General features: G+C 40.0%; 1 protein-coding gene across 2 annotated transcripts; it reads left to right on the plus strand.

Annotated features, from left to right (window-relative positions):
* The first annotated feature begins 252 nt into the window (after positions 1-252).
* LOC140697278 (GTPase IMAP family member 4-like) lies at positions 253-7,398 on the plus strand. Of its 2 annotated transcripts, none has more exons than XM_072964198.1 (3): positions 253-299; positions 2,767-2,820; positions 5,615-7,398. In XM_072964198.1, exons 2-3 carry the CDS (start codon positions 2,781-2,783, stop codon positions 6,523-6,525), a joined length of 951 nt encoding a protein of 316 aa, XP_072820299.1. In that variant the 5' UTR covers positions 253-299; positions 2,767-2,780; the 3' UTR covers positions 6,526-7,398. The 2 variants fall into 2 exon arrangements, with proteins under 2 accessions (XP_072820299.1, XP_072820300.1); XM_072964199.1 differs by lacking the exon at positions 253-299 and adding an exon at positions 1,637-1,697.
* Positions 7,399-27,813: the final 20,415 nt, after the last annotated feature.

Genomic DNA, 27,813 nt, shown 5'->3' on the forward strand with positions numbered 1-27,813 from the left:
TTTAGTCAAAATGAAATAAAATTAAAAATTCAATTCTTCACTTACACTCATCACATTTCATGCGCTACTCAGCCCACATGGTCAATGACTGCCACACTGAACCGCTCAAAACAATTCTATTATTGCAGAAAGGTCTAGTGCTTCTGGATGATGAGGTGGGCAGGTCTCTTGAATGAGCAAGTATGGACATCTCCTCCTCTCACTTCCTCTTTCCTCCTCCTTCTCAACAGCTCAGCATCACTTCCTGGCTTAGCATTGTCTTCAAAGTTAGAGCAGAGGGCAGGACCTGGACTTTCCAAGTAAGTAAATAAGGGTGTTTGTGGGGGTGTGGGAATGGAGGGAGGGAAATGTGTGATTTGGTGGAGAAGGGACCCTGGATCTGTATCTTAAACCTCCCTGCACACTTGCTCTCAGAATATGTTTCTCATTGGTTCCTGTTTCCTGTCTTTGCTGATTTTAAGCTATGATCTGTTTTGAAGACTGAGCCCTACAAACTGATGCTTCTTCGGGGTCACTGCTCAGAGGATACTTATACAAATAAATGATTCCTTTTTACCATTTATAGAATGTACAAATAAACTTGAAGTTCTCAGGAGTAGGATTATTTGAGCAGATCAAACCAGTTCTGTGGGGAGCTGGTAGTGTGAAGAGCACTGGGAGATGTAAGAGGCACAGCTCATCACACCCCCTGTTCATAAACCAGCAAACAGGTCAAGATCAGAGGCTCTGCTGCCCAGTTAACTGTCTGCTCAGAGCTGCCCCTTTGGAACTTTCCTCCTCAGGAACAGTCCCTTACTGGGCCTCACCTAGACTTGGGCAAGGGCGACTTTTAGGAGAAAGAAGGAGGCAGATGCCAGCCCATGTTATTGTTTGCAGTTCAGGAGAAGCTGGGGACCAATGGATGCTCGTTTCTTAGGCAGGAATAGGAGAATTCAGCCGTCCAACATCAGTACGTAGGAAAGTGTGGTCCTCTGGTTTTACATCTGAATTAGGATAAACAGAACACCACTAAAGAATGCTGCAGAAAGAGCCCACATACTGGAAGGAGGACCTTAAGAAATACCTAAAATCTTGTGTTTTCCTATTTTGGTATTCTGCCCCTTCTCCTAACACCAATCACCAACATCAGTTTTGTGGTCAAAGACGATTGTTTTCTTAATTCTGTGATTTCTCTTTCCAGTTTTCAAGAAGCTATTTCCTACTCCTTATACCTAATCCACTTTCTAAAGAAGTACCGTCTTTCTAACATTGTTTCATATTTGTATTTGATAGCTTCCATCAGATGAGCCCGTCTTGCCTTTTCAGCCTGTTCTAGATAAAATCTGCTCTAATAAGAGTTCTTCAAATGGCTTTCTCCATTGCCAGACATTAGTAGGTAGCAATGAGAGAAAACATTTCAAATGTAATACCATGTTTCAATAAAACTAGGCATTGTTAACAAGGAAAAGATCATCTTTTTCACAAACTGGATGTGGGCTGGACGTAAAGATCAATCAGTGTAGAGGCAAGAATCAGAGGGATTTTTTAAAAAATCAATTCACTTGTTTAACAAATACTTATTGAGAACCATTCTTTGTCCAATATTGTGCTTACCCCCACGGAGTAAACGGACATACAAGACACAGAGGGTTCAAAACCACAAAGCTTCCAGTCTACAAGAAGACAGCAAAGAATCAGACAAACAACTTCCTCTTGTAGTATGTATTCTGCAGAAACTCTTGGAGTGCAATTAGAACAAACTCCACATCAAAGCTAGCTTGTTGGGTGTGATGGAGTTGGGGGTCGAGGTGGGGAAATAAGCCCTCTCTGGAGAAATGACAGAGAACTGAGGCCTGAGGGCTGAGCAGGAATGAGCTGAGCACTGAATTGGAGTGGGAGTGCTCTAGAAAGGAGGAGCTAGAAGCTTCAAGGGTCTAGAAGCTGGAAGGAGCTTAGAGGATGCAGGGAGCAGTAAGGAGGCCAGTGTAGCTAAAATCTTTTGAGAGAGGGAGTAATTGATCAAGCAGGGCCTTCTGGACCATTCCAACGATTTCCCACCATTTGAAAAATAAAAAGCAAAAGGAATTCATTAAGGAATTTAAACAAGAAAAAAACCAAATTTCAATTTTTTAAAAAGGCATCTGATTATTGAGTAGAGAAGGGATTAGGATGAGATATCAGTTAGGAACCTGTTACGTTGTAAACCAATGGCAGTGGAATGGATTCACATGAAGAAGGGGAGACCTCGATAATCTTGCATTTTTTTTTTGGAAGTAAAATCAATAGAATTTGTCGATGAACTGATGAGCAAGTGAGGAATGAAGTGTTGTAGATGACCCCAAGAGTCTGCATGAAGCACTGGGTGATGCGATTGACTGAAATGGGGACCAGGCTGGGGATGGAGGTAAAGGGTTCCGTTTTGCTTGAGTTCTGTTTGAGATGTCCATAAAATGGCCAAATTTTGAAGTTGAATGGGATATAAAAGTGTGGACCTCTGAGGAGGGTCTAGGCTACAGACTGCATATAATTGGCATTCAAAGCAAAAATTCATTGAATAGAGTGGGGAGGGGCACTCAGAACTAGTGCCAAGGAAGCACTTGGAGCACTTACATGTGTGTAAAGAAAAACGAACAATCTGAAAACGAGGCTGGAAACAGAGATTTGAGACGTATTGAGAAATAGAATAGCAAGATTATGAAAACAGAGAAATGATTGGTTATGTGAGGTTGACCTTTCCGGTTACTTTCCATTTCCCCAAAATGATATAGTTATTTTTTTTATTTACAGGAATTCAAATTACCATGGAAACCCAATACTCCAGCGATCCCAGGACCAGCTGTGGTGAGGGGCTGCTGGGGGCTTGGCAGGCCAGGCTAGAGGGAGGAGGACTGGGTGGGGGTCCTCTCTTACCCTGTAGGCCCGTCCCCATCTGAGCAAGAGCAAAATAGTTCAACTTCATTTCTTATTTTCCCTCCATTTACTCTGCTCTTTCATTTCTCTCAACCCTCTACACTTTCTCCTCATGATGTAGCTTAACAGCTAAGAGAAAGAGAGATTAAAATATATTGATTGATCCTGAGCATAATGAGTTTCTTATTTCCTACTTCCTACCATGTGGGCACACCAGAACATCAGGTTGTAGCCTCTATAGTTGTTTTTCTGCCCCTTTCTTCAGCCTGAGAGAGGATCAGGAAGGAGGAATGTGAGTGTAATCAATTCCTTGTTCAGGTCCCTAATTGCCCTGCTCCTGGTGGCCTCACTATAACCAACAAATTGAACAGACTGGTCACTCAGTTTCTCGCATAGCCCTCCCTCTACTCCCTTATCCATAGAAATAGATTATGTCATTTGAGCTTTTGCTGGTTTAGCAAACCACACACCATTTAGTTGCCTAAAACATCACCTATTTAGTTGGCTCTCGATTTGGTGGGTCAACTGGCAGTCCTTGGGTCTGGGCCATCTCGACTAATCCTAGCCAGACTCACTCATGCATGTAGGGTAAGCTGGTGATTAAGATGCAACTGGATAATCCTGGGTAGCCTCATGGACATGTCTGGTAGTTAGCAGGCTCCTGGGCAGACCAAGGGGACAGGGATAGTAGGGCCTTGTGTTATTCATCAAGTAGGCTAGTCCAGGCCTCTTCATAGGGCAGTGGCAAGGTCCCAAAAAGCAGAAAGAGAAAGCAAACTCCAAAGTGTCAGCACTCTTGGAGTCTCTGCTGGATTGTGAGTTCACTATCCTGTTGTCCAAAGCCAGTCACAATGCCTAGTCATATTCAAGGGCTGGATAAACAGCATCTTGATGAGAGGAGCTGCAAACCCACATCCCAAAGAGGCCTGAGTACAGAGATGAGACCATCCATGGCTGTATCTGCAATCTATCATGTCCGTTGCCATCCACATGCTATCAACGCTGACAGGTTGTTGCAGTGCTGGAGCTGGCCTTTGGTGCCTTTTGTCTTTTGGTGCCTTTCTTGGTTTTCCTGCTCCCTCTCTCTATAGCCAACTGGCCAACCGATGCCCTCAGGATATCCTTAGGTTGGAGTCTCCACTGTGATGCTAACTAATAATAGTCTGAACTCCCACCCACATTTTTCCTTAGATAATCTTAGCCATCCTGTATCCAGTGTTCTCAGCTTTGGGAAATTTACCTCTTTCATCCCAGGATTCTGGCTGTCAACTGTGGGAAATTTTGTGGAAGCCGAAGTGAGGGGTTCCACAATTTCCCTCTTCTGTTTGACTGATATTTTTAAAAACTATTCCAATTTGCATAATAGACTGAAAGGGGCAAAATGGAAGTAGAGAAGCCATTTAGGAGACTACCAAGGCATAGATGGTAATGGTAACTTGAGCTAGTATGGTGGTCTTCAAAATAGAAACAGATTAGTGAGTGGAGCCAAGAGAACTTGCTGACGGGCTGGATATGGAAGGTAGGGGAAAGAAAGTAATCAAGAGTGAAGCTTAGATTTTTAGTCTGAGGAACTGAGTGAATGGTGATGATATTTCTGAAAATAAATCGGAGTTTATAACAGTGTCTATAACGTTGGAAGTGAGATAATGTACGCATTGTCTAAAGGCTGAAATAGATGGTTATAACACAGGATTCCTCATGCGGGACTCAGTCTTATATTCAAGGGTCATTTTGGCACGGTCTGCCTGCTTGGAAAAACAGGCTTGGAAAAAAAGAGCTATTAGATAATTTGGTGTTTAAGTTCCAGCACAGTTATTCTGAAAATATGGTTTTGGTGGGAGAGGGTACAGCTCAGTGGTAGAGTATGTGCTTAGCATGCTCAGCCCTAAAACAGAAGCTTCAGGGGGAGAAAGAGAACAAACACTGAAATACTGGGGTGTGTCCTAGGAATCAACGCAGCAGTTGTGGGACATAAATCGTCCTGTTGTAGGATTATGTCCTTGGAATTAAAGAGGAGCTGTGGGATGAGAGAAATGTCCTGCCTTTCACCAGCCTGGCACTTTCTTCCCCTTGTTAATCGTCCAGGGGCATAAGCCTGCCTAGTCACCTCTCTCAGCTAGATTTCTTAACTAAGGTCAGTAACTGTAAATGTGAAGTATTTTGTTTTTCTGAGGGTCACCATCTCTGATCGGATTGCTGCGTGCATGAAGGATGAAGGGATACTTTGTCTTCCTGCATGGGTCTCTTTTCTACCCTGCAAGGGTGAGATGGGTTGTATAACCCATTTGCCCGGCTTCTTAATGGAAAAAAGAAATGTTCCATTTTGAATATAAATTAGGTGGGGAGGATGTCCCTCTATGATGTCCCAAAGTCGATTTTGTATTACTCCCTGGTTATCTTCTGAAAAACAGCAACCAGTAGCAGCTCAGAATTCTCCCCTTTAACCATTTGGTTTCCTCCTCTGTGGGCCACTTAACTACACAAAGTCAGAGTAAGAAGCTCAAGGAGATCCTGAAAAGTACTTGGGCAAGTGTCCAAATACTGCCAGGAGGACATCAGGCCCACGGGGCTTTTCATGGACCTCCCGTGAGTGCAGAGGCCACTCATGGGCAGAAGCCTGGCAAGCCACAGAGAAGGGCACCAGTGCGGCGGTGAGGGTGGTCCTGCCGGGGAGACAGTTGGAGGTCTACCCTAACACTGTGACTTTTGTTTCCTGATGTTCCAGGGCTTGGAAACCAAGACCACAGAGCTTCGCAACTGAGACTTGTCTTAGTGGGTAAAACTGGAGCAGGAAAAAGTGCCACAGGGAACAGCATCCTTGGAAAGAAGGAGTTTCCTTCTGGCATTTCGGCAAAATCCATCACCAAGTTCTGTAAGAAAGAAAAAACTGCCTGGAAGGGGAGAGAAGTTGTTGTCGTGGATACGCCTGGCGTTTTTGACACCGACGTACAGGATGCTGACACTCAAAGGGAGATTGCTCGCTGCATGGCCCTGACCTCCCCGGGGCCTCACGCTCTGCTCCTCGTGGTCCCGCTGGGCCGTTACACGCTGGAAGAGCACGAAGCCACGGAGAAGATCCTGAACTTGTTTGGAGAGAGAGCTAGAAAACACATGATTCTCTTATTTACCCGGAAGGATGACTTGGATGGCACTGATTTCCACGATTACTTAAAGGAAGCTCCAGAAGGCATTCGAAAGCTGATGGGCAAGTTCGAAAATCGCTACTGTGTGTTCAACAACAAGGCGACAGGAGCTGAGCAGGAGAACCAGAGGGAGCAGCTGCTGGCCATGGTCGAGCACTTGGTCGTGAAGTGTGGAGGATGCTACACTAATGAAATTTATCAAAAGGCCGAGGTGCAAATTCAGAAACAAATCCAAATCTACATAGCAGAGCTAGAGAGAGAGAAAGTGCAGATGAGAGAGAAGTATGAAAAGGAAATCAGAGAGCTGAAGGATGAGCTGGAGCGCGGGAAGCAAATGGCACAAATGAGGAGGGAATTGGAAGAAAGGGAAAGTTTCTGTGCTTTAAGGCAGCAAAACGCCAGAGATGAAGTTGAGGATCAGGATGTGATACTTGAATTCATCTTATTAGCGTGGAAGGTTGCTTCCTTTCTTTTCTCTGTGTTTTGGGAATAAACATTAAGATTAAACTCAATGAAAATCTGTCTGTATTTCCTGCATATTTTTGGGTGGCCCTGCCCCATAGAACTCAGTCACCGAAATCAAAGCACCCTTCCTTTTCTGGCTCTCAGGCTCTCAGGACTAAGGAGCACAGTAAAGTTCACTGTTGGCAATTGGTAGATAGCTTGATTGGTTTACAGGGGAAGGCCAAATTCTCAGTTTGTGAAACTCCAAAGCAGAAGTACTGATGCTCCTTAACTTTGAATTCTTTCTCAGAGGCACAGAGAAAAGGAATGCAGGTGACCAAAAGAGATGACCCCAAGCTTTCTCTGCTTATCCCTAGTAAAAGTTTCCACTCTAGGTTCTTTCTAGATTGGTAGGTAATCTCCCTGCTGTGCCTTCTTCTGACTTACTTTGCCCTTCAGACCAGTGATCATTTTACCCCTATAGCTTATTAGAAAGATCAATTCTTTGCATTTCTTAAGCTTATAGATGGAGGTGCTTAGGGAATTATTTCTAGATGAATGGAAATTTGTTTACTTACGGTTTTACAGAAGGGCTCAAATTGTTTCTTACCATCTGCCCGTTGATGAGCAAACAGTTATCTGGAAAGAACTCAACTAAGGATAATGTCAGAAAGAGTGAAAGGCAGAGATTGAACAGAGATCGAACAACGTATATGGGGTGGTTCAGATGTTATCTGTAGAAACTCCTTCACCAATATAAACCAATCTACTCAATACCCAGTTCTCTCCCTGTGACGTTAACTGCTGCTACCCCACCTCCATCACCCACACCTTGATTACTCACTGCTTGGCGGGTTGTGGGCCCACTGCTGCCCTACCCAGTTGAATTGTTTGCTTATCGTTATTATAATAAAAGCCTTCTGTTCTCTCATATTTGTGCAAGTTGAATCTATTTTTTCCTCCCCTAGGGAAATACCACTAATACTTCTTCTAAGAACACAGGGATGAAATTCAGTTTTTGGAAAAAGTTCAAGATGATTTTGGTCTTGGTCTACCCTCCAGACTTCTCCCCTTCTCCTTTTCCCTGGAAGGTTTGAGCCACATTCTCGACCCCTCTCCTGGTCAAAGACTGTGTTCTCCTTGGATTCATTTGTTATATGTTGATAGAAATTATGTGTAACCAAGATTTCTGAGCCCTTTGTAGCTTTCTTGTTGCAAAAATTCTTTTTAATATATGGATAAAAATACCTGAAATTCTTTTCTACTCTTCTACTCGGCACTCCTCACCTGCTAATTTCTAGGATCTCCCAAAGCACATTTCTATATTCTGGTGGTTATCTGTGATCTTTGCCAGCTCTTCTTGCTCTGTCATCTTAAAATTGTCTTCTCCAAGGGGTAAGTTGGGAGTTCGAGATTTGCAGATACTAATTATTATGTATAAAATAGATAAACAACAAGTTTCTCCTGCATAGCATGGGAACTATATTCAATATTATGTAGAAACCTATAATGAAAAAGAACATGAAAATGAATGTATATATATTTATATATGTATGAATTGCTGTACTGTATGCTAGAAATTCACACTGTAAATCAACTACACTTCAATAATAGAATAAAGAAAACTATGAGACATGAAAAAAAGTAAATAAGAGCTTAATATGAAAAAAAGTATAACTCCAAGTGTTATTTTCTGTGTAAATGCATTCAGTTATTCTTACCTTTGCATCCAGGTTAAAGCTGTAGATGAGGCAAAGAAAAAGGCTCTGCTCTTGAGAAGCAACGAGGAGATAAGAAGCCTATGTGACAGATCCTGAGAGCATTGCCCATTCGTCTTCTAGGGCAGAAGGCAGACAGAAGTGTGGGGGCCCATGATCAGGTTAATAAATTGTAATAGGCCCCAGCCGCTTGTGACCTTTTAGAAGAACAAATGTGCTTTGCTAGCAGGTGCCTGTGCATCTGCACTCCTGTCTCCTTGCCGTAAAAGGCAGAAACAGTGCCTTGCTTGCATAGTTGAGGTTGTAGCTTAGGGCTGCTTCCACAATGGCAAAGCCATTGTGTGTCCCTTACTATAAATGCAGGACATGGCTTGTTTTAACCATAGGTCCATAGTTCATTGCAAAGCGATGACCCATGCCTTCAGCTATAGACACTGGGCATGCTTTCTGCTGTTTGGATAGTCTGTAACCCCCAAGACAAGGAACTGGCTGATCTGGTGGTCTGTTTTGTAATCAACATCTTATATCTGAAGAATGTACTTAGTCCCCCTCTCCCGACTGCCCTGAAGATAAATTGAGCCTTTGTTCTCATTGTGGATTTTATGATCCCTACCCAACCCTGTTTTCCCTTAAGCTCCTGCTCTCCATGACACAATTGTTTGTGACCTTTTCTTTGATTGTACACAATAAATATGAGAGTGTTTGAGAGGCTCGAGGAGTTGGTCTCCAACTCCCTCTCATTCTCTTGACTTTCCACAGAGTCTTGAGTAATTCATTCCATCTCGGTGGGACTTCTGCTGGACAGAACCCACACCGAAGGTCCTTGACATATACTAATTACTGTGATTAATACATTAGAAAAATGAAACATGTTCCCTTCTTAAGAGTTTTGGGAATTCATATTTATTCATCTATTTAATAACATTCATTAATTGTTTGTACTTGGTGGTAGGTTTTATGCTAGACACTGAGAATCTAGAAATAAGTAAAACAAAGTCCCTTTTGAGACAGGCTTCATTCATTTAGCATAATGATTTTGAGAATCATTCAAGTTATATGCACCAATAGTTTGTTCTCTTTTATTGCTGAGTAGTATTTCATCTTATAGATACACCACAGTTGATCAGTTTTCCTTCACTTATGCTTATGTCCCTAATTGATTTCTCTTGTCTAATTGCATTGGCTAAAATCTCCATTATAATGTTGAATAGTAGTGGGTGGGCACACTTGCTTTGTTCCTGGGTATACATGCCTTCAGTGTTTCCCAATTAAGTAAGTGAGATGTCTCCTGGACTACAGTAGTATATTAAATGTATTTGTGTGTGTGTGTGTGTGTGTGTGTAATCATATTAACCAATTATTCCCCAATCACTATGTTCTTGAGAGTTTTTATCATGAATGGCTATTGAGTTTTATTGAAGTCTTTAAAAAAATAATTTACGAGAATAATCAAGGTGAATGATATTAATAGGTTTCCCAACACTGAACCAATTTTTATTTCTCTTTTGTAGCCCACTTGGTTATGATGTATCACATTCTTAATGTGGTGTTGGCATCTATTTGCTAAATATTTCATTTAGAATTTTTGTGTTGATATTCATGAGATATTGGTCCGTAGTTCTATCTTTTTGTATTGTCTTGATTAGGCTTAGATATCAATATTATATCTGTTTTGAAAAAGCAATTAGGAAATTTCCGTTCATTTTCAATGCTCTAGAACAATTTAAAGAGCACTGAAATGATCTGGACTTTGAAGGTTTGTAAGAATTCTCATGCAAAACAATCTGGCCCTGGTGCCTACTTTGTGATGTGGTTCCTTAATAGCTTTCTCCAATTCTTCCATGTAAATTGGTCTATTTAATTTTTTTCTCTCTAATGGAGATAATTTTGGTAATCTGTACTTCCTTAGGAAATTATCCATTTCATTTAGTTTTTCAAATTTATTTACAAAAAAGTTTTGAATTTTAAAGTTTTCTTCTTTTTCAATGGTCATTGCTGTTGTCATTTTGAAAGTTTATTTGTGCCTTTTTCTCTTGTTTCCTGAACAATTTACTTAGTAGTTTGCTAATTTTAAATTTTTTTCAATAAACCATGATTTGTTTTATTAATTAGGTCTAATTTTTTCTGTACTACATTAATTTTTGTCTTTCATACTTGTGCTTTCTTTTGCTTTAATTATTGTACTTTTTCCAGTTTTTTGAAATGAGAACCTAATATATTTTCATTCTTTTATTTTTAGTGACAGTCTTTTGTGCAATGCATTTTCCTCTGATCACTTCTTTAAATGAATCCTATAGCTTCTGATATTTAGTGTTTTCATTAGTATGATTTTTAAGAAATTCTGAAGTCTCAGCTTATATTTTTCTTTTCAACAAGAGTTGTTTAATAGAAGTGTTTTAATTTCCAGATGGAAGGACTGTTTTCCCAAAAATAACTTCTGGCTTTATCACATTGTGATCAGAAAGTGTTTTTTGTAATACTTCTGCTTTATGGAACTCACTGATGTTTGCTAATTTTTATTAATAGTTGATCAATTTTGGGAATGTTTCATGAGCATCTGCAAAAGGATGTATTCTGTTATTATGCAAAGAGAGTGTATTCTCTATATACCCATGAGAGCTACTTTCTTCACTTTGTTAATTCTTATAACAAAGGAACGGACTTCTCTTTCCTTACTTATTCTTTGTCTACTTGATATGTCTTTTCTGACAACAGTATATTAAAGTCTTCTATTATTAGGGTATTTTAATCAATATGTCCTTGCATTTTCTGTAGTTTTTGCTTCATAAACAAGATTACTGTGTTATATGGTGCATAGATTTTCCTAAGCATCATATGTCTAATACAGGATTTGTAAGAAAGGAGAGTGAGACAAGGAAATTTTTAAGTTTACTTTTGATTCCTTTTGCGGTAATAGTTGCCTTTGTAGACAAAATGCTTTGAACAAGCTTGTGGAAATGAGTCCCCTGAGACTATAAGTCAATTGCTTCCTGTGGAACAATGTGGAATTCACTGGAAACAGCCTATGTGTCAAAACTAAACATATGCTATATTTAGGGCATAAAGAAGAAATTTCCATGTTTAATTTGTCTTAGTTTTATAATCTTTCGTAAATCCCATACATTACTTCTAGGGGAAATATATAACTAAAATTTACTCTTGTTTGAAAACCAGCCCAGTCGGATCTGTTGAAGAGTCCCACAGATAGTGTCCAGTGTCTCCACTTTGGTGACTTTGGGACCCCTCAACCATCGTGTTCCTTTCCTTCAGTGGGGGATGGATGACTTACATGATGTGGTTTGTGGAGGACGATGAGGTCTCCAAGCCTTGGCCTCTGTCTCCTCTAGTTGTTGGGTGATAGCCCATGTCTGTCAGGTCTCTGAATTCCCACTGGCCTCCAACAAGAAAGGCCGCGAGCTGGTGTAATCTCACGAAGTGAGCTGATTTCTCACTCCAGACTGTGCCCTTTGAGGGGCTCCTTGGCTGACATCCTCATAGCTCAGCTCCTGATGGTCTAAATTCCCTATGGCTGGTCTGGCAGTGACTCTCAATCAGCCCTGGAATATCGGCTAGAGAGTATGTTTGACTGCACGTAAGAGAACTTCACCAAAGCAGCTTAACAAAGGGCTCAATTTTGAGACAACAAGGAGTTTACAGCTGATGAGTCCAGAGACGATGTAACTATCCAAAGAACTTGCTATTTTTTTCTCCCATCATTCTTTGCAAGTAACTGATGTCCTCAGTGTGGCAAGATGGCCACTTGACCTTCAGCCTCAGGTCTGAATTGTGGTGGAAAGAACATAGAAACAAGAAGGAAGACAGAATGGCACTTAAATTACAAAAGCAAAGCCAACCCAGAAATTTCCACAGGACTTTTGCCACTACCTCTTGTATGGTTACCCTGGCTGCGAGAAACACGGTGCAACTTAGTAGTTCACATGAGTCCATTGTTGTTATAGGCAAAATTGTAGTTTTGTTAGTGAGGAAGAGAAGGCAGATGCTAGTCAGCAGATGACCAGCAGCCCGCGCCACGTGCAGCTGGGGTGAATTTGCTCTATACCTCGCTCTAGAGTGACCTCGCTCTCACCCCACTAGTGAATTCCCTTGACAATACCCCCAACCAAACTTTCAAATCATTCTAAACACAAACCAAGGAAAGGATAAGAAAATAAAACCCCAAGACTTGAGTCAGGTTCCAAAAGTAACAGGCTTGTAACATACTAAATATCCTACAGATAAACTTCGGATAAACTACAAAGAATCAAATACTGAAAAGGACTGGGGAGCAACCGAAATCAGATAGAAATGGAAGAGGTTTCGATTCTTGAGAAAAGGCCAACATAGGGTGATGTCCATGTTTAAAAGGCTTTCGCAGAGGGCACTTCCCAGATCACAGCTGAAGAAGTGACCAGAACTTAATTATCTAATATACCTCTTGTTTCCTAAACCTGGAGAAACAGAATTTAGGACACATATCTGATTGCTTTATCCCTCTGCCTTCCTCTGTTTCCTTTCCCCTATAAGAAGAAGGGATGTTTCCATCTCTTATTAGCTGGACTTCCAGTGTATGAAATGTTATTGCCTAGTGACTGGACCTGGGTCTTTTTATGCAAATCGGGGAAGTGATAAAATATAGACAATCCATTCTAAAGGAAACATCCAGGTTTACAAGGCTGTCATCTTTTGACAAAAATTCTATTAATTTTATTTAATATTAGGATATGAGTGTTCAGGTTTGGTTCTGTATTTTGTGAAGTATTAGTATGTATCTGAGCCACCTGGAAGGCTTTTTAAAATATAAGGTTTCTGAGTCAGTAGGCCTGAGAATTTGCATTCCTAGCAAATTCCCTGGGGTTATTGATGCCATTAGTCTGGGGTGGTACTTTGACATTTGACTACATAGGAGCAAATATACTGTGTTTGGGGGAAAAAAGGAAGAGAGGAAGTCACTTCAATCATTTTCAAGGCATTTCTCCTGCTCCAAATGTTTCCAGCTAGATCCAGAGTGCCAAAGATCCTTCTCCTCACCAGTATTCTGAAGGAAAATTATACACACAAAAAGCTGAACCAAATAAGGCAAAATGCCGTATTTTTACCAAAACTCTAGAACTTCTTAGTAAAGTTGAAGTGGAGACCACAGCAGGCACCAGAAACCACAACTGAGAGTCTTCCTTCACCTCCCTGAATGGAAAAGAGTTAGTTATGCAGAAGGAGACCACTCGACTATCAAAGTCAGTCTGAGAAGATGAAAGCAAAAAACGAAGACTTGCTGGACAGCCAGAAGGAGAACTTCAGTCTGTTTATAGAATGAAACAAGGAACCAAAAGCGTTGTCATATCTGGTCACAGTAAGCCAAAGGAGAGAGATTGCAGTTTGTTTCCTGTTTCTGAAAATGAAAAGAATAACAGGAAATGGTCTAATGGGTGTCAGGCTCTCCCAGCATGCTAACATCCCCAAACAGATCAATCCCTCTGCCTTTGTGAGAGGGAGATAATTGACGAGGTGTCACCCCAGAGTTTCTCAGTCCTGGGTTATGGAGGGACAAACACTTCTTTCTGAGCCAGAGGAGAACAGTCAACTTGGAGTAATGGGGCAAAGTGCTGCTTAGGGGACCCCTCCCTGTGACTTTCAAAATTTCTAGTAAAGCCTACAAAATGCTTAGAATATGTATTTATTGCAAAAGCCGGCTAAAGAACTGAATTTCGAGTCTACATGAGAGAACTGTGGTGTACAATTTAGGAAGTATTGGGAAGCCTGAGGAAGGAAACTCTGGAAATTCCCAAAAAAGAACAAGAAAGATTTTGGGCTCTCCATGCTGGGGAAATGTAGCTTCAGCCAAGTCTTACCAAGTCCCCAAAGGGCAGAGTGAATACGTACTTAGTGAGTGCCTCATGTGTGGCAAGAACTTGGTACACAGCAGTGAAGGAGGAAGAATTCGCTGCCACCGACTACTGTGGTGGTATATGTCAATATACTGGGGCAACAAGTAATGAAAATTCAAGTAATATTTTAATTCTTTGTCCAAGGCATACACATCATCAAACTGGTATAACTCCTATTTGTTGTCTTGCTGAGATGGGGAATGTTTCCATAAGAAGGTAAGACATAAGGTGAATCCTTCCATATGAATCCTTCAGCTGTGCTGAGTTCTCTGTTGGAAACTTGCACCACTGATTCTTTCTCTGTGTTCTCTGCATCACAGGGAAAGAGGCTGGACCAACACTAGCCGTTTCCTGACAGGTCCAGCTTAGAATCTGCAGAAGAGAAGCACCTTGTGAGATCTGGAACGGGGACGACAAGGAGTACCACTGCGTGAAGACAGCAATGTGATTCACAGCTGATGGCTCCTGGAAATCACCCAGCTTCCCCGGCCTGGGCAAATCTCTCATTCCCTGGATTAAAAGTATGTCCTACTTTTAATACCTAGATTGGCTTCCATTTCCCTAATCAGATACTCTGTATAAGTGGAGGGAGATGAAATGTTTCTGGAAACAATCAAGGCAAAAGAAAGGCAGAATCCAGAAGTGGAAGAGAGCATGGCCCAGAAATTCTGGGGCACAGAGTATGAGTGTGAGGCTGAAGACTATTGCGTGTGCTTCCATCCAGAGGGGTTTGTGCCAAATGTCTATGAAAATTCTCATCTGATAGGTTTAAAAATATCTGGTGGGGAGGGTATAGCTCCGTGGTAGAGTGCATGCCTAGCACTGAACCCATTCTGGTTTCAATCCCCTGTTACCTCCATTAAAAAGAAATAAACCTACTTAACTCTGCCATCAAAGAAAATTAACAAAAAAGAAAAAATTTTTAAAACAAAGAAGAGTTGGTCACTAAACATAAAAAAAATTGCTGTACACATGAAACTAACATTGTAAATCGACTACACTTCAATAAAAAACTTTTTTTTAATATCTATACCGTTAATCTGTTTTATTTTATCCTGAGTTTACAACATTTTTCATAGATTTGAGAATACTTTAAGACATTCAAAATATTACTTGGATTGTGTCTTTTTTTAACATTTTTAAATTGAGTTATAGTCATTTTACAATGTTGTGTCAACTTCCAATGTAGAGCACAATTTTTCAGTTCTACATGAACATACATATATTCATTGTCACATTTTTTTTTCGCTGTGAGCTACCATAAGATCTTGTATATATTTCCCTGTGCTATACAGTATAATCTTGTTTATCTATTCTACATTTTGAAATCCCAGTCTATCCCTTCCCACCCCGTGCCCCCTTTGGGAACCACAAGTTTGTATTCTACGTCTATGAGTCTGTTTCTATTTTGTATTTACGGTTTTTTTTTTTTTAGATTCCACATATGAGCGATCTTATACGGTATTTTTCTTACTCTTTCTGGCTTACTTCACTTAGAATGACATCCTCCAGGAGCATCCATGTTGCTGCAAATAGCGTTATGTTGTCGGTTTTTATGGCTGAGCAGTATTCCATTGTATAAATATACCACTTCTTTATCCAGTCATCTGTTGATGGACATTTGGACTGTTTCCATGTCTTGGCTATTGTAAATAGTGCTGCTATGAACATTGAGGTGCTGGTGTCATCCTGAAGTAGGGTTCCTTCTGGATATATGCCCAGGAGTGGGATTCCTGGGTCATACTGTAAGTCTATTCCTAGTCTTTTGAGGAATCTCCATACTGTTTTCCATAGTGGCTGCACCAAACTGCATTCCCACCAGCACTGTAGAAGGGATCCCTTCTCTCCACAGTCTCTCCAGCATTTGTCATCTGTGCACTTTTGTATGATGGCCATTCTTACTGGTGTGAGGTGATATCTCATTGTAGTTTTGATTTGCATTTCTCTGACAATTAGTGATATTGAGCATTTTTTCATGTGCTTATTGATCATTTGAACGTCTTCCTTAGAGAATTGCTTGTTTAGGTCTTCTGCCCATTTTTGGATTGGGTTGTTTGTTTTTTTCTTATTAAGTCGTGTGGGCTGCTTATATATTCTGGAGATCAAGCCTTTGTTGGTTTCATTTGCACAAATTTTCTCCCATTCCATAGGTTGTCTTTTTGTTTTACTTACGGTTTCCTTTGCTGTGCAGAAGCTTGTAATTTTCATTAGGTACCATTTGTTTATTCTTACTTTCATTTCTATTGCTTCAGTGGACTGTTTTAGGAGAACATTTTTGAGATGTATATGAGATAATGTTTTGCCTGTATTTTCTTCTAGGAGCTTTATTGTATCTTGTCTTATGTTTAAGTCTTTGATTTATTTTGAGTTGATTTTTGTGTATGGTGTAAGGGAGTGTTCTAGCTTCATTGATTTACATGCTGCTGTCCAGTTTTCCCAACACCATTTGCTGAAGAGACTGTCTTTATTCCATTGTATATTCTTGCCTCCTTTGTCGAAGATCAGTTGACCAAAAGTTTGTGGGTTCATTTCTGGGCTCTCTGTTCTGTTCCATTGGTCTATATGTCTGTTTTTGTACCAATACCATGCTGTCTTGATGACCGTAGCTCTATAGTATTGTCTGAAGTCTGGGAGAGTTATTTCTCCAGCCTCTTTCTTTTTCTTCAGTAATGCTTTGGCAATTCTAGGTGATTTGTGGTTCCATATAAATTTTATTTTGATTTGTTCTAGTTCTGTGAAATATGTCCTGGGTAATTTGATAGGAATTGTATTAAATCTGTAGATTGCTTTGGGCAGTGTGACCATTTTAACAATATTGATTCTTCCAATCCAGGAGCATGGGATGTCTTTCCATTTTTTTAAGTCATCTTTAATTTCCTTCATCAGTGTTTTATAGTTTCCCTTGTATAAGTTTTTCACTTCCTTGGTTATATTTATTGCTAGGTATTTTATTACTTTGGGTGTTATTTAAAGGGGATTATTTCTTTATTTTCTTCTTCTGTTGATTCATCATTAGTGTAAAGAAATGCAACTGATTTTTGAACATTAATCTTGCAACCTGCTACCTTGCTGAATTCTGTAATCAGCTCTAGTAGTTTTTGTGTGGACCTTTTAGGGTTTTCTAGATATAGTAACATGTCATCAGCATATAGTGACACTTTTACCTCTTCTTTTCCAATTTGGATCCCTTTTATTTCTCTCTCTTGCCTGACTGCTGTGGCTAGGGCTTCCAAGACTATGTTGAATAGGAGTGATGATAGTGGGCATCCTTGTCCCAGATTTTAGTGGGAAGCTTTTGAGTTTTTCACCTTTGAGTACTGTGCTGGTTGTAGGTTTGTCATATATAGCTTTTATTATGTTGAGATATGATCCCTCTATACCCACTTCGGTGAGAGTTTATATCATAAATGGGTGTTGAATTTTATCAAAGGCTTTTTCTGCATCTATTGAGATGATCATGTGGTTTTTGTCCTTTCTCTTGTTGATGTGATGTATTACATTGATTGATTTGCATATGTTGAACCACCCTTGTGTCCCTGGGATGAACCCCACTTGATCATGATGTATAATCTTTTTTATGTGCTGTTGGATTGTATTTGCTAATATTTTGGTGAGGATTTTTGCATCTATGTTCATCAGCGATATTGGTCTGTAATTCTCTTTTTTGGTAGTGTCTTTGCTTGATTTGGGTATCAGGGTGATGGTGGCTTCATAGAATGAGTTTGGGAGTATTCCCTCCTTTTCAGTCTTCTGAAAGAGTTTGAGAAGGACGGGTATGAGTTCTTCTTTGTATGTTTGGTAGAATTCCCCAGTGAAGCCATCTGGTCCTGGATTTTTATTTGTAGGGAGGTTGTTTTTTTTTTTTTATTGCTAATTTGATTTAATTTCTAGTGATCGATTTGTTCAAGTGGTCAGTTTCTTCTTGATTCAGTCTTGGTGAACATTATGTTTCCAGAAACTTGTCCATCTCCTCTAGGTTATTCATTTTGGTTCCATATAGTCTTTCATAATATTCTCATATGATATTCTGTATTTCTATTTTATTTGTTGTAATTTCTCCATTTTCATTTCTTATTTTGCTTATTTGTGCTCTCTCCTTTTTCTTCTTTGTGAGTTTGGCCAGAGGTTTGTTCATTTTATTTACTTTTTCAGAAAAAACCCCAGCTTTTGGGTTGATTGATTTTTTCTATTTTTTCTAAATCTTTATTTTATTGATTTCCTCCCTGATCTTTATTATTCCCTTCCTTCTGCTGCCTTTTGGGTTTTTTTGCTCTTCTTTTCCTAATTCTTTTAGTTAGTGGGTTAGATTGTTTATTTGAAATTGTTCTTCTTTGTTGAGGAAGTCATGTATCGCTATAAACTCCCCTCTTAGCCCTGCCTTTGCTGCGTCTCATAAATTTTGTGTGGTTGTTTTCATTTTCATTTGTCTCAGGGTATTTTTTAATTTCAACTTTGATTTCATCCTTGACCCACTGGTTTTTTAATAATATGTTGTTTAATCTCCAAGTCCCCTCCCTTTTTTTCCCTCTGTTTCTCTGTAGTTGATTTCTAGTTTCATGACGTTGTGGTCAGTAAAGTTGCTTGAGATAATTTCTATCTTCTTAACATTGTTGAGGCTTCTTTTGTGCCCAAGTACATGATCAATCCTAAAAAATGTTCCATGTGCACTTGAAAGGAATGTACATCCTATTTTTGGGGGGTATAATGCTCTAAAAATATCCACAGAAACTAATTTTTCTCTTGTATCATTTAATTTCTCTGTTGCCTTATTTATTTTCTGTCTTGAAGATCTGTCCTGTGATGTTAATGCAGTGTTAAAATCTCTGACACTGATTGTATTCCCATCAATTTCCCACTTTGTGTCTGTTAGTAATTGTTTTATGTACTTAGGTGCTCCTATATTGGGTGCATATATATTAATGAGTGTAATATCCTCATCTTGTAGTACTCCTTTAATTGTTATAAAATGTTCTTCTTTATCTTTCTTTATGGCCTTTGTTTTAAAGTCTATTTTGTCTGAAATCAGTACTGTTACACCTGCTTTTTTGGCTTTTCCATCTGCATGCAATATCCTTTTCCATCCTTTCACTCTCAATGTATATGTGTCTGTATATGTGGGTCTCTTGTATGCAGCATATTGAAGGTTCTTGCTTTATTATCCAGTCTGCAACGCTATGTCTTTTGACTGGGGCATTTAGTCCATTAACATTTACAGTAATTAATGATAGATGTGTGTTTATTACCATTTTGACGTTATTTTTGGAGTTGATTTGGTATTTCCTTTTTGTTCCTTTCTTCTTCCTTTTGTGGCTTGGTTATTTTCCTTTGTATCATCTTGGATTTTATTTAGTTTTTGGCTTGTGGTTACCCGTTTTTGTAAGTCTATTAACCCATTACTATAACTGTTTGTTTTAAACAGGTAGTAATACATTCTCAAATCCATCCTACCGAGAACAAAAGGTTTAAAAAAAAACCCTCTATATTTTCTTTCTTCCCTCTCCCTCTCTTAATGATTTAGATGTCTTCCTTACTATTTCACATTTATTCTATTTCTAACTCATGGTAGTTATCACCTTTTCAGTTATGAGTTTCTCGTTTCTGTAGCATCCTGCTTCTTTTCTATTTAGAATAGACCTTTCAATATTTCTTTTAGCATGGGTTTAGTGTTGCTTAACTCTCCTAGTATTTGCTTGCTTGTGAAATTCTTTATCTCTCCTATTCTAAAGGATAGCCTTGCTGGATAGAGTATCCTTGGCTGCATCTGTTTTTCATTCAGGACTTTGAATATATCTTGCCACTCCCTTCTGGCCTGTAGTGTTTATGTAGAGAAATCAGCTGAGAGCGTTATGAGGGTTCCCTTGTAACTCACTCTTTGTTTTTCTCTTGCTGCCTTTAGGATCATTTCTTTATCCTTGACTCTGGCCATCTTGATTATGATATATCTTGGTGTGGGTCTGTTTGGGTTCTTCCTGTTTGGGACCTTCTGAGCTTCCTGTACTTGGATATCTGATTCCTTTTTAGGTTTGGGAAGTTTTCAGTCATGATTTCTTTAAATACGTTTTCAATCCCCGTTGTTTTTTCTTCCCCTTCTGGAACTCCTATTATGCATAGATTGGCATACTTTATATTATCCCATAGGTCCCTTATATTGCTTTCATTGTTTTTTATTTGTTTTTCTCACAGCTGTTCTGATTGGGTGCTTTCTGTTTTCCTGTCTTCCAGGTCACTTATTTGTTCTTCTGCATTATCTAGTCTGCTTTGTACAGCCTTTAGATCAACTCTCATCTCAGCAAATGTGTTTACCAGTTCTACCTGGCTGTTCTTTATAGCTTCCATTTCATTTTTGACATATTTTATATCTCTAAACACTATTTCTTTTAGTTTCTTCAGTACTTTGATCATTCCTTTTATGAAATCTTGATTTAGTAGGACATCAATGTCTATTTCATTGATTATTCCTTCAGGAGATTTCTCTTGCTCTTTTATGTGAGAGTGATTCCTCTGCTTCTTCATATTGCTCATATTTCCCTGGCACTGTGGCTTATGGAATATCAGTTATCTATTGTGGTCCTTAAGGAGTTTATTTATTTATCTATCTAACACCTATGCAGGAATAAAACTTTAAATAAAAGAGAGAGAGAATTTTAAAAGGGAGAAAAAAAAGTTTCAAAACAAAACAGTGTATAATCAATAATAGAGGAGTAAGTTGAATCAGACTAGCAATTGAGTTCAGACGTCTTTTATAAACCTTTAAAAAAAAAAGGAGAAAAGAGCAAAAAACAATATTTGAAACCTGTGTATAATCACTAATAGGAGATCAAAAGCTAGAGAAATGAAAATGAAATCAGGTGGATTTTTAAAAGTAAAAATAATAAAAATATTTTAAAAGAAAAAAATGTAAAGGGATTAAAACTGGAAGCATATACAATTGTTTAAAAAGTAAAAATTATACAGGTAATAGAAAATAGAACAGATGAAAAAAAGATTTAAAAATTAAAAGGGGGTGATGTGTTTTCCTAGAGACTGTGCGCTCTTAATGATTTTATAGAGAAAGCTTTCTGTCTTTGCCCTGCTTCTTGAACTCAGCTTGCTGCTTCCAGGGGTCCTCCATTGGCACCCTCATCTGTGCTGCTCCCAGTGCCTGTTGGCAAGCAGATTGCACCCCCTCCCAACACTGTGGTCAGGTGCTGAGCTCTTACCTGGTGGGTGGGCAGGTCACTCCCCCTCCCGATGCCACAGTCAGATGCTGTGCTCTGGTTAGGTAGTTGGGCAGATCACGCCCCCTCCCATCACCTTGGTCAGGTGCTATGGGCTCCTGCCAGGAAGGTGGCTGGCCGCCCACCCTCTCCCAGCTGGTCGCCCCTGCTCTGTGCAGCTGCCCACTCCACCTTGGGTTGGCCCTCCGTAGGCGGGCTCAGGGAAGATGGCGGAACAGCCCTACCCCTGCACCATGCAAAAACTCAGCTCCTTGTTTGTTTTGACAGTGCAAGTTCTCTGAGGTACCAGGGCAGAAAGATCCTATTTGCCTCGGGCTGTAAGCAAGTGTCTATCTGGCCTTTGAGGCTGCTAAGCCCTTAGGTAGGGATTCAGCTTTTGACCACACCCCCGCCTGGGTGCTAAGTGCTGGAGGATATGGCGGCTGTGCCTGAGCCCTGCCTCTCTTCTCCTGAAAACCTTTCACGGGTTTTTGGAAATGGGGGTATGGCACCTTTTCCCCCAGGGCACATCAGCCATGTTGTTTTATGGGGGGCCCAGGTTGTTCGCCCTGTGTACCCACTCATCCATGGCACTTAGCACCCTGCAGTCCCCCATGGCTGCCTCAACGTAGCTGCCCTAGTCCTCCGCCCGGCTGGGGCGGCCTGTCTTGTCCCCCACCTGCCACTTTACCTCTAGGGCTGGAAATTGCAGAGACCCTCTGTGCCTGTTTAACTTGGTTCTGTCAGTCAAGGGGTGCTCTGTACAGATCTGAGACTTGGAGGCTCCCCCTCCATCCTGCTGGCCTCTCTGTTGGAGAGGGGGAGACCCAGCGAATGAGTGCTATTACTCCTTTGTTGCTCCCTCCCCGCGGGACTGATCCTGCTTTGTTTTGCTTTTTCTTCTTTCTTTTTTCCTTTTCTCCTACCAGATTCTTGGCGTCTTTGTCTTTTGAAGAGGACGATGTTCAGCCGGAGTTCAGCAGGTGTCCTGGTTGGCTGGGTGTGTCCGTAGATGTGAGTTTTGGTGTATTTGTGGGAGAGGATGAGCTATGAGCGTCCTTCTACTCCACCATCTTGGCCCCCGCCTCGATACATTATTATTAATTGAAGTCCACAGTTTACATGAGAGTTCACTCTTGGTGTTGTATATCCTATGGATGTTGACAAATGTATAGTGACATGTGTCCACCGTTATAATATCAGACAGAATAGCTTCACTGCCATAAAAATACTCTGTGGCCCACCTATTCATCCATATCCCCAAATCTTGGAAACACTGATCTTTTACTCTCTCCATAGTTTCATCTTTTCCAGAATGTCAGAGTTGGAATCATACTGTATGCGGCCTTTTCATATGATGTCTTTCCTTTAGTAACATGCATTCAAGTTTCCTACATGTCTTTTCATGTCTTGATAGCTCATTTTTTTCAATACTGAATAGTATTCCTTTGTCTACGTATACCAAAGTTTATTTAGCCATTCACTTACTGAAGGACACCTTGATTGCTTCCAAATTTTGGAAATTATGAATAAAACTATTACAAATATTCATGTGCAGATTATTGTGTGGACTTAAATAAAATATTTTTAAATAAAGGTATGAGAAAGGAGGGCTTTCTAGAATGATAGAAGCCATAAAGAAAACATTGGTTGGAATTTCCAGACTGAGCAAAAAACTTTTCATAGCTAAAATAAGAGATAAACAGCAGGGGGTGGTTTTTGCAAGACATTTGACAACAGTTGACAGTTGCATTTTACTGAGCATATCATGAATTTAAATGACACACAAGTCTCAGATTTTTTGACTATTTTATTTTGTTTTATTTAAAAAATTAATTAATTAAAAATTTTTTGGGGGGGGAGGTAATTTGGTTTACTTATTTATTTATTTTTAGGGGAGGTACTGGGGATTGAACCCAGGACCCTGTGTATGCTAAGCACATGTTCTGCTACTTGAGCTGTATCCTCCCTCCTATTTTGTTTTATTTTATTTTATTACCTGCATGCTTATGGCAGAAGAAGGAAATATCAGTGATGGATTTGTCTAAGAAATCTTGCAGATATTTAGACCTGTTAGGAATTACTAGATTTCAATTTATATCTCACAATAGGAAAACACTTAATTAAATAAGATGACCACAATTCTACAAGCTTTTAGAGATGCATGGTTATTTTCAGAGGGCAGAGCTACAATTTTCGAAGACTGGGTAGCTCACAGACTCCTTTGCAGGAATAATATTTGCTGTTTCCCTCTGTAGCTGTAGGGACAAAGGGACAACGGGACAAAGAAACAATTTCCCTCCTTTTTTATTGCTGATGCTTCTTTCACCATCAGTTACAAGCATCTATGGTTTGAAGAGTCATGGCTAGAAGTCCACAAGTTAATGCCAAAGGAAAAAAGCGAGTCCCAAAGAGCCACAAAACTCTAAATAAGGAAAGGAAAGGGGCAGAAAAGGCATGTTAACCAGTGTAATATTTTGCTTTCTTAAGTCATAAATGAAGGCCTTTCTTGAATCAATAAGAAAAATACATACCATTTAACAGAAAAAATCAGCTAAGCCTGGGGCAGGGCGTTGGGCTGTGCAGAGGAAAAGCATGCAATTATCAGGCTGGCCAGAATGAGACAGACATGCATCTCCCCACACATAAACAGGCTGTTTAGAGGAAAAAGCATACAGTTATCCTCAGTAGGAGGCCATCCTATCTCAGCCTCAGCAGTAGCCAAGGAGATGCTTGAAGACAGAATCAAGATGATTCTTTTCCATGATTAATTTGCATTTCTCTAATGCACAGAAAGTAGCTGATAGAAAGCGCAGCCTCTGCGGCGTGGGCATGTGAGTGTTAGCCTGGGTAGCTCCAGGCAGGTGAGAGGGCAGGTTTCCCTCAGCCATGAAAACTTGCGAGGTGTGTGCGGATTTGCTACCTTTGAGCAAGGTCCTTTTCTTGTGTGTCAAGCATTTATTTACAAGCTATATGCTGGGATGACTGAATAAGTTGACTTAAGGCATATAAATAGTCATGATAAGCCGGTTTGGAGTTGATAAATGTGTAAGTCAAAAGAATTATTTTTGTTTTAGAGGAGCTGATCTTTAACCCTACCCCCCACTCCCCCGCCCCAGCCAAAATGAGATATCAGAAGCATTTCTAGCTAAAAAAGAGAAAATGAAGTCTTCTGTATGTTAGAAGCATGCTTTTCTGTCCTCTATTGTAGGAGGGCACGTATCCACCTCATTCAGTGTCATAACTATTATTCTTTGAAAAGTTACAATTATGGTATTAATATAGGAGAATATTTTTGTAAGTCAAGCATAACTTTCATTGCAAAATGTGAAATGTGTGTGTTATTTGCATTATAAGTATCGTCCTCTCCAAACTAAGCAAAGAGATGCCTGCCTTGAGTTCAGCCTTCACCGCCATCTAGAATTACGTCTAAGAAGCTATCTTTATGCAGGAGAGGTGCGTGAGGAGATGCGTGTCAGTCTCCTTCTGGCCAGTGAAAGGCAGCAGGTGATGCGTTTGGGAGGCAGCAGCGTCCCAGATGCTCCTTGGCTTCTCTGGGTCTCCATTCTCCAGAACAGTTCTCCAGAACTTATTTTGCACAAAAGCAGAAGAGACCTGTGGTGGGGAGAAGGAAATGGAGCCGTTAGTAGAAAGAAAGCAAAACTAACCGGCAGAACCCTCTTCCTCTAGTGTCTCTGAGGGCTTTTAAATCACTCAGGGCGGCTTTGTGAGGAAACTCGCACATTGCTCCTTTCCTACCTGGGGTGGGGCATGGTCCCTCTCTGGCACATAGAATTTGTGGCTAGTTTTTTTTATCTCTCACTGTTCTTGTGCTTTTTTGAAGAGACTAGAAGCCAATGAGAGAGGCTGCCTAGGAGAGAAGGGACAATTACTGCACTGCAAGACTGTAGTGCTTGCAAAACTTTCCAGGACCCGCCAAGTAACAGGGTTTATTTCTCTCTCTCTCCGCGCCCCCCACCTCCACACCATCTACCAGTAACAATCTATGTCAGTCTGCACCCTTGATCTTTCTAAGCCTCAGTTTCATTATTCCTAAATCATTAAAGTCAGGAATTATAGACCCTAAAGCCCAAACTCCATGCAAGTTGAAAACATCACTGATACTCTGTTTTTTAGAACCTAAAATTGTGAACAGAATGAGCTCAGACAGTAGCCCTTTGGTGATGCTAGCTTGCTTATTTCTTGTGTTTGTGCAAAAGCATTTTCACATAAGTGCATAGTGGCAGCTACACCCGTGTTGGTACAGAATCCTCTACACGTTGCTGGCCAAGGGACAATGGCCCGACCCTCCTCCCTGCAACCTGCACCCAGAAATCATAAGATGTCTTTTGAAGAACGGGCTGGAAATTCTGTTTTGCGATTTTAAGCTGCCTTGATTTCTGTTGCCTGTTTTTGCTGCATATACCACTCAGCCTTGAAGGAAAATTTCTATTTTAAAGAGAGGAGAAAGATTTCAGGACTAAGACTCGAGGTGATATGCTCAGGTAAAACATTTTTATTTCTGAGAAAGAAATACAATTTATTGTTTAAAAAAATGATTTAACCCCCTCATTAGAATTGTAATTGTCATCCGAATGGTTACAAGAGCGTCATTTCTGGAGGGTCAGCTTGCTTCACATCCTGTGACAGCGACAGCATCTCTCAACAGCATCTTGTTATGATTCCTAGTTAGTGTGACACCCTCTCCAATGCGCTCCAGTCGGGGGAGAGGGGGGATGACACCATGAATACATTTGGCAAATGAGAGGAAGATGATCTGCCCAGGTTTCGGTCCATTTCACCATTTCCCCAAAGGTGCCTCTGACTTTCCTGGCGCCACGTGCTCCTTCAGTCCAGCCTGGTGGAGAGGTTACAGGACGTGGGGCTTCCCAAGAGTGGGAGAAGAAATCATCTTCTTTCCGTCTTCGGCAGGAGCTGTTCTCTAAACTGGTCACACAGTCCTCCAAGTGTAGGTAGAGAAGTGTCCAGCAAAGCCAGATATTTGATAACATTTTAAATGAATTAATGGAAGGATTGATGGCTATAAAATGAAAGAGGTGGGTTGGGGGCTGGCCCCAAACAGCCTTTGAGCAGGAGGGAGCACCTTGGTTTCAAAATCATCAGCACAGAAAATGAGCTGATATCTTAAAAAATATCCCCCAAAAAGAGTTTCCCCATTTGCCACTCTCCATGCAATCATATCTTTAAATCCTCCCTATAGACTTTATCCTTGAAAAGAACCAGCCAAAGATGAGAGTTATTTCCAGGTTTGTCCCTTCTCCAGTTTTCAAAGAGAGAGTTAGCTGGATCGATGTATTAGTTTTCTTCAGAAAAACAGAAGCAGTAAGATAATGTATGAAGAAATGCATTTGAAGGAATTGGTTTATGCAGTTATGGGGGCTGTTTGGTCCAAAATTTTTAGGGCAGGCTGGAAACTCAGGCAGGAGCTGATATTGAAGTCTTAAGGCAGAATTCTCTTTTGGCTCAAAAATATCAGAATGAATTACAAGATGTCAGTGAGGAGGGTATAGCTCAGTGGTAGAGTTTGTGCTTAGCATGCAGGAGGTCCTGGGTTCAATCCCCAGTACCTCCATTAAGAAATAAATAAATGAATCAATAAATTTAATTCCACCCACCAATCCCTGCTCCAAAAAAACAAGAAAAAAAAAAAGAAGAAAGAAATTCTTCAGGTCAAGAGGATACCAGGAGATTGTCTGATAGAAGCTGGATTTTGACATTCAAATTCAAATATCTCCCAAGTGATTTATTTATTAAATTATTTTTCCTTCAGAGGTAATCACTGTGGCCAGTTTCACACATGCAGGAGCTAGGTAACATCCTTTATAGTGTGAATCCTAAGGAGCACGGAAATTTTGTTTAGTTCACCCATCCTAGAGGCCAAAATTCCACAATTAGAGGTTCATTCTTTTCTTTTTAGACTTTCTTTTTTTAGATCAAAGTATAGCTGATTTACAATGTTGAGTTAGTTTCAGGTGTACAGCAAAGTGTTTCAGTTATGTGTGTGTGTGTGTGTGTGTATATATATATATATCTTTTCTATTTCAGTTTCTTTTCCATTATAAGTTATTACAAGATATTAAATATAGTTTCCTGTGCTGTACAGTAAGCCTTTGTTGGTTATCTAGCTTATAGATAGTACTCTGTATATGTTAATCCCAAACTCCTAATTTATCCCTCCCCACCCTCTTTCCACTTAGGTAACCATAAGTTTGTTTTCCATGTCTGTGAGTCTATTTCTGTTTTGTAAATAAGTTCATTAGTTTCATTTGTTTTAGATTCCACTTATAAGTGATATCATATGATATTTGTCTTTCTCTGACTTATTTCACTTAGTATGATAATCTCTAGGTCCCTCCATGTTGCTGCAAATGGCATTATTTTATTCCTTTTTATGGCTGAGTAATATTCATATGTATATATATATATATATGTGTATATATACACACACACACACGTACATACACACACACACCCCCCACATCTTCTTTATCCATTCATCTGTTGATGGACATTTAGGTTG

This window comes from Vicugna pacos, chromosome 7 (assembly GCF_048564905.1).
Source record: "Vicugna pacos chromosome 7, VicPac4, whole genome shotgun sequence".
In the NCBI taxonomy this organism is placed as follows: Eukaryota; Metazoa; Chordata; class Mammalia; order Artiodactyla; family Camelidae; genus Vicugna; species Vicugna pacos.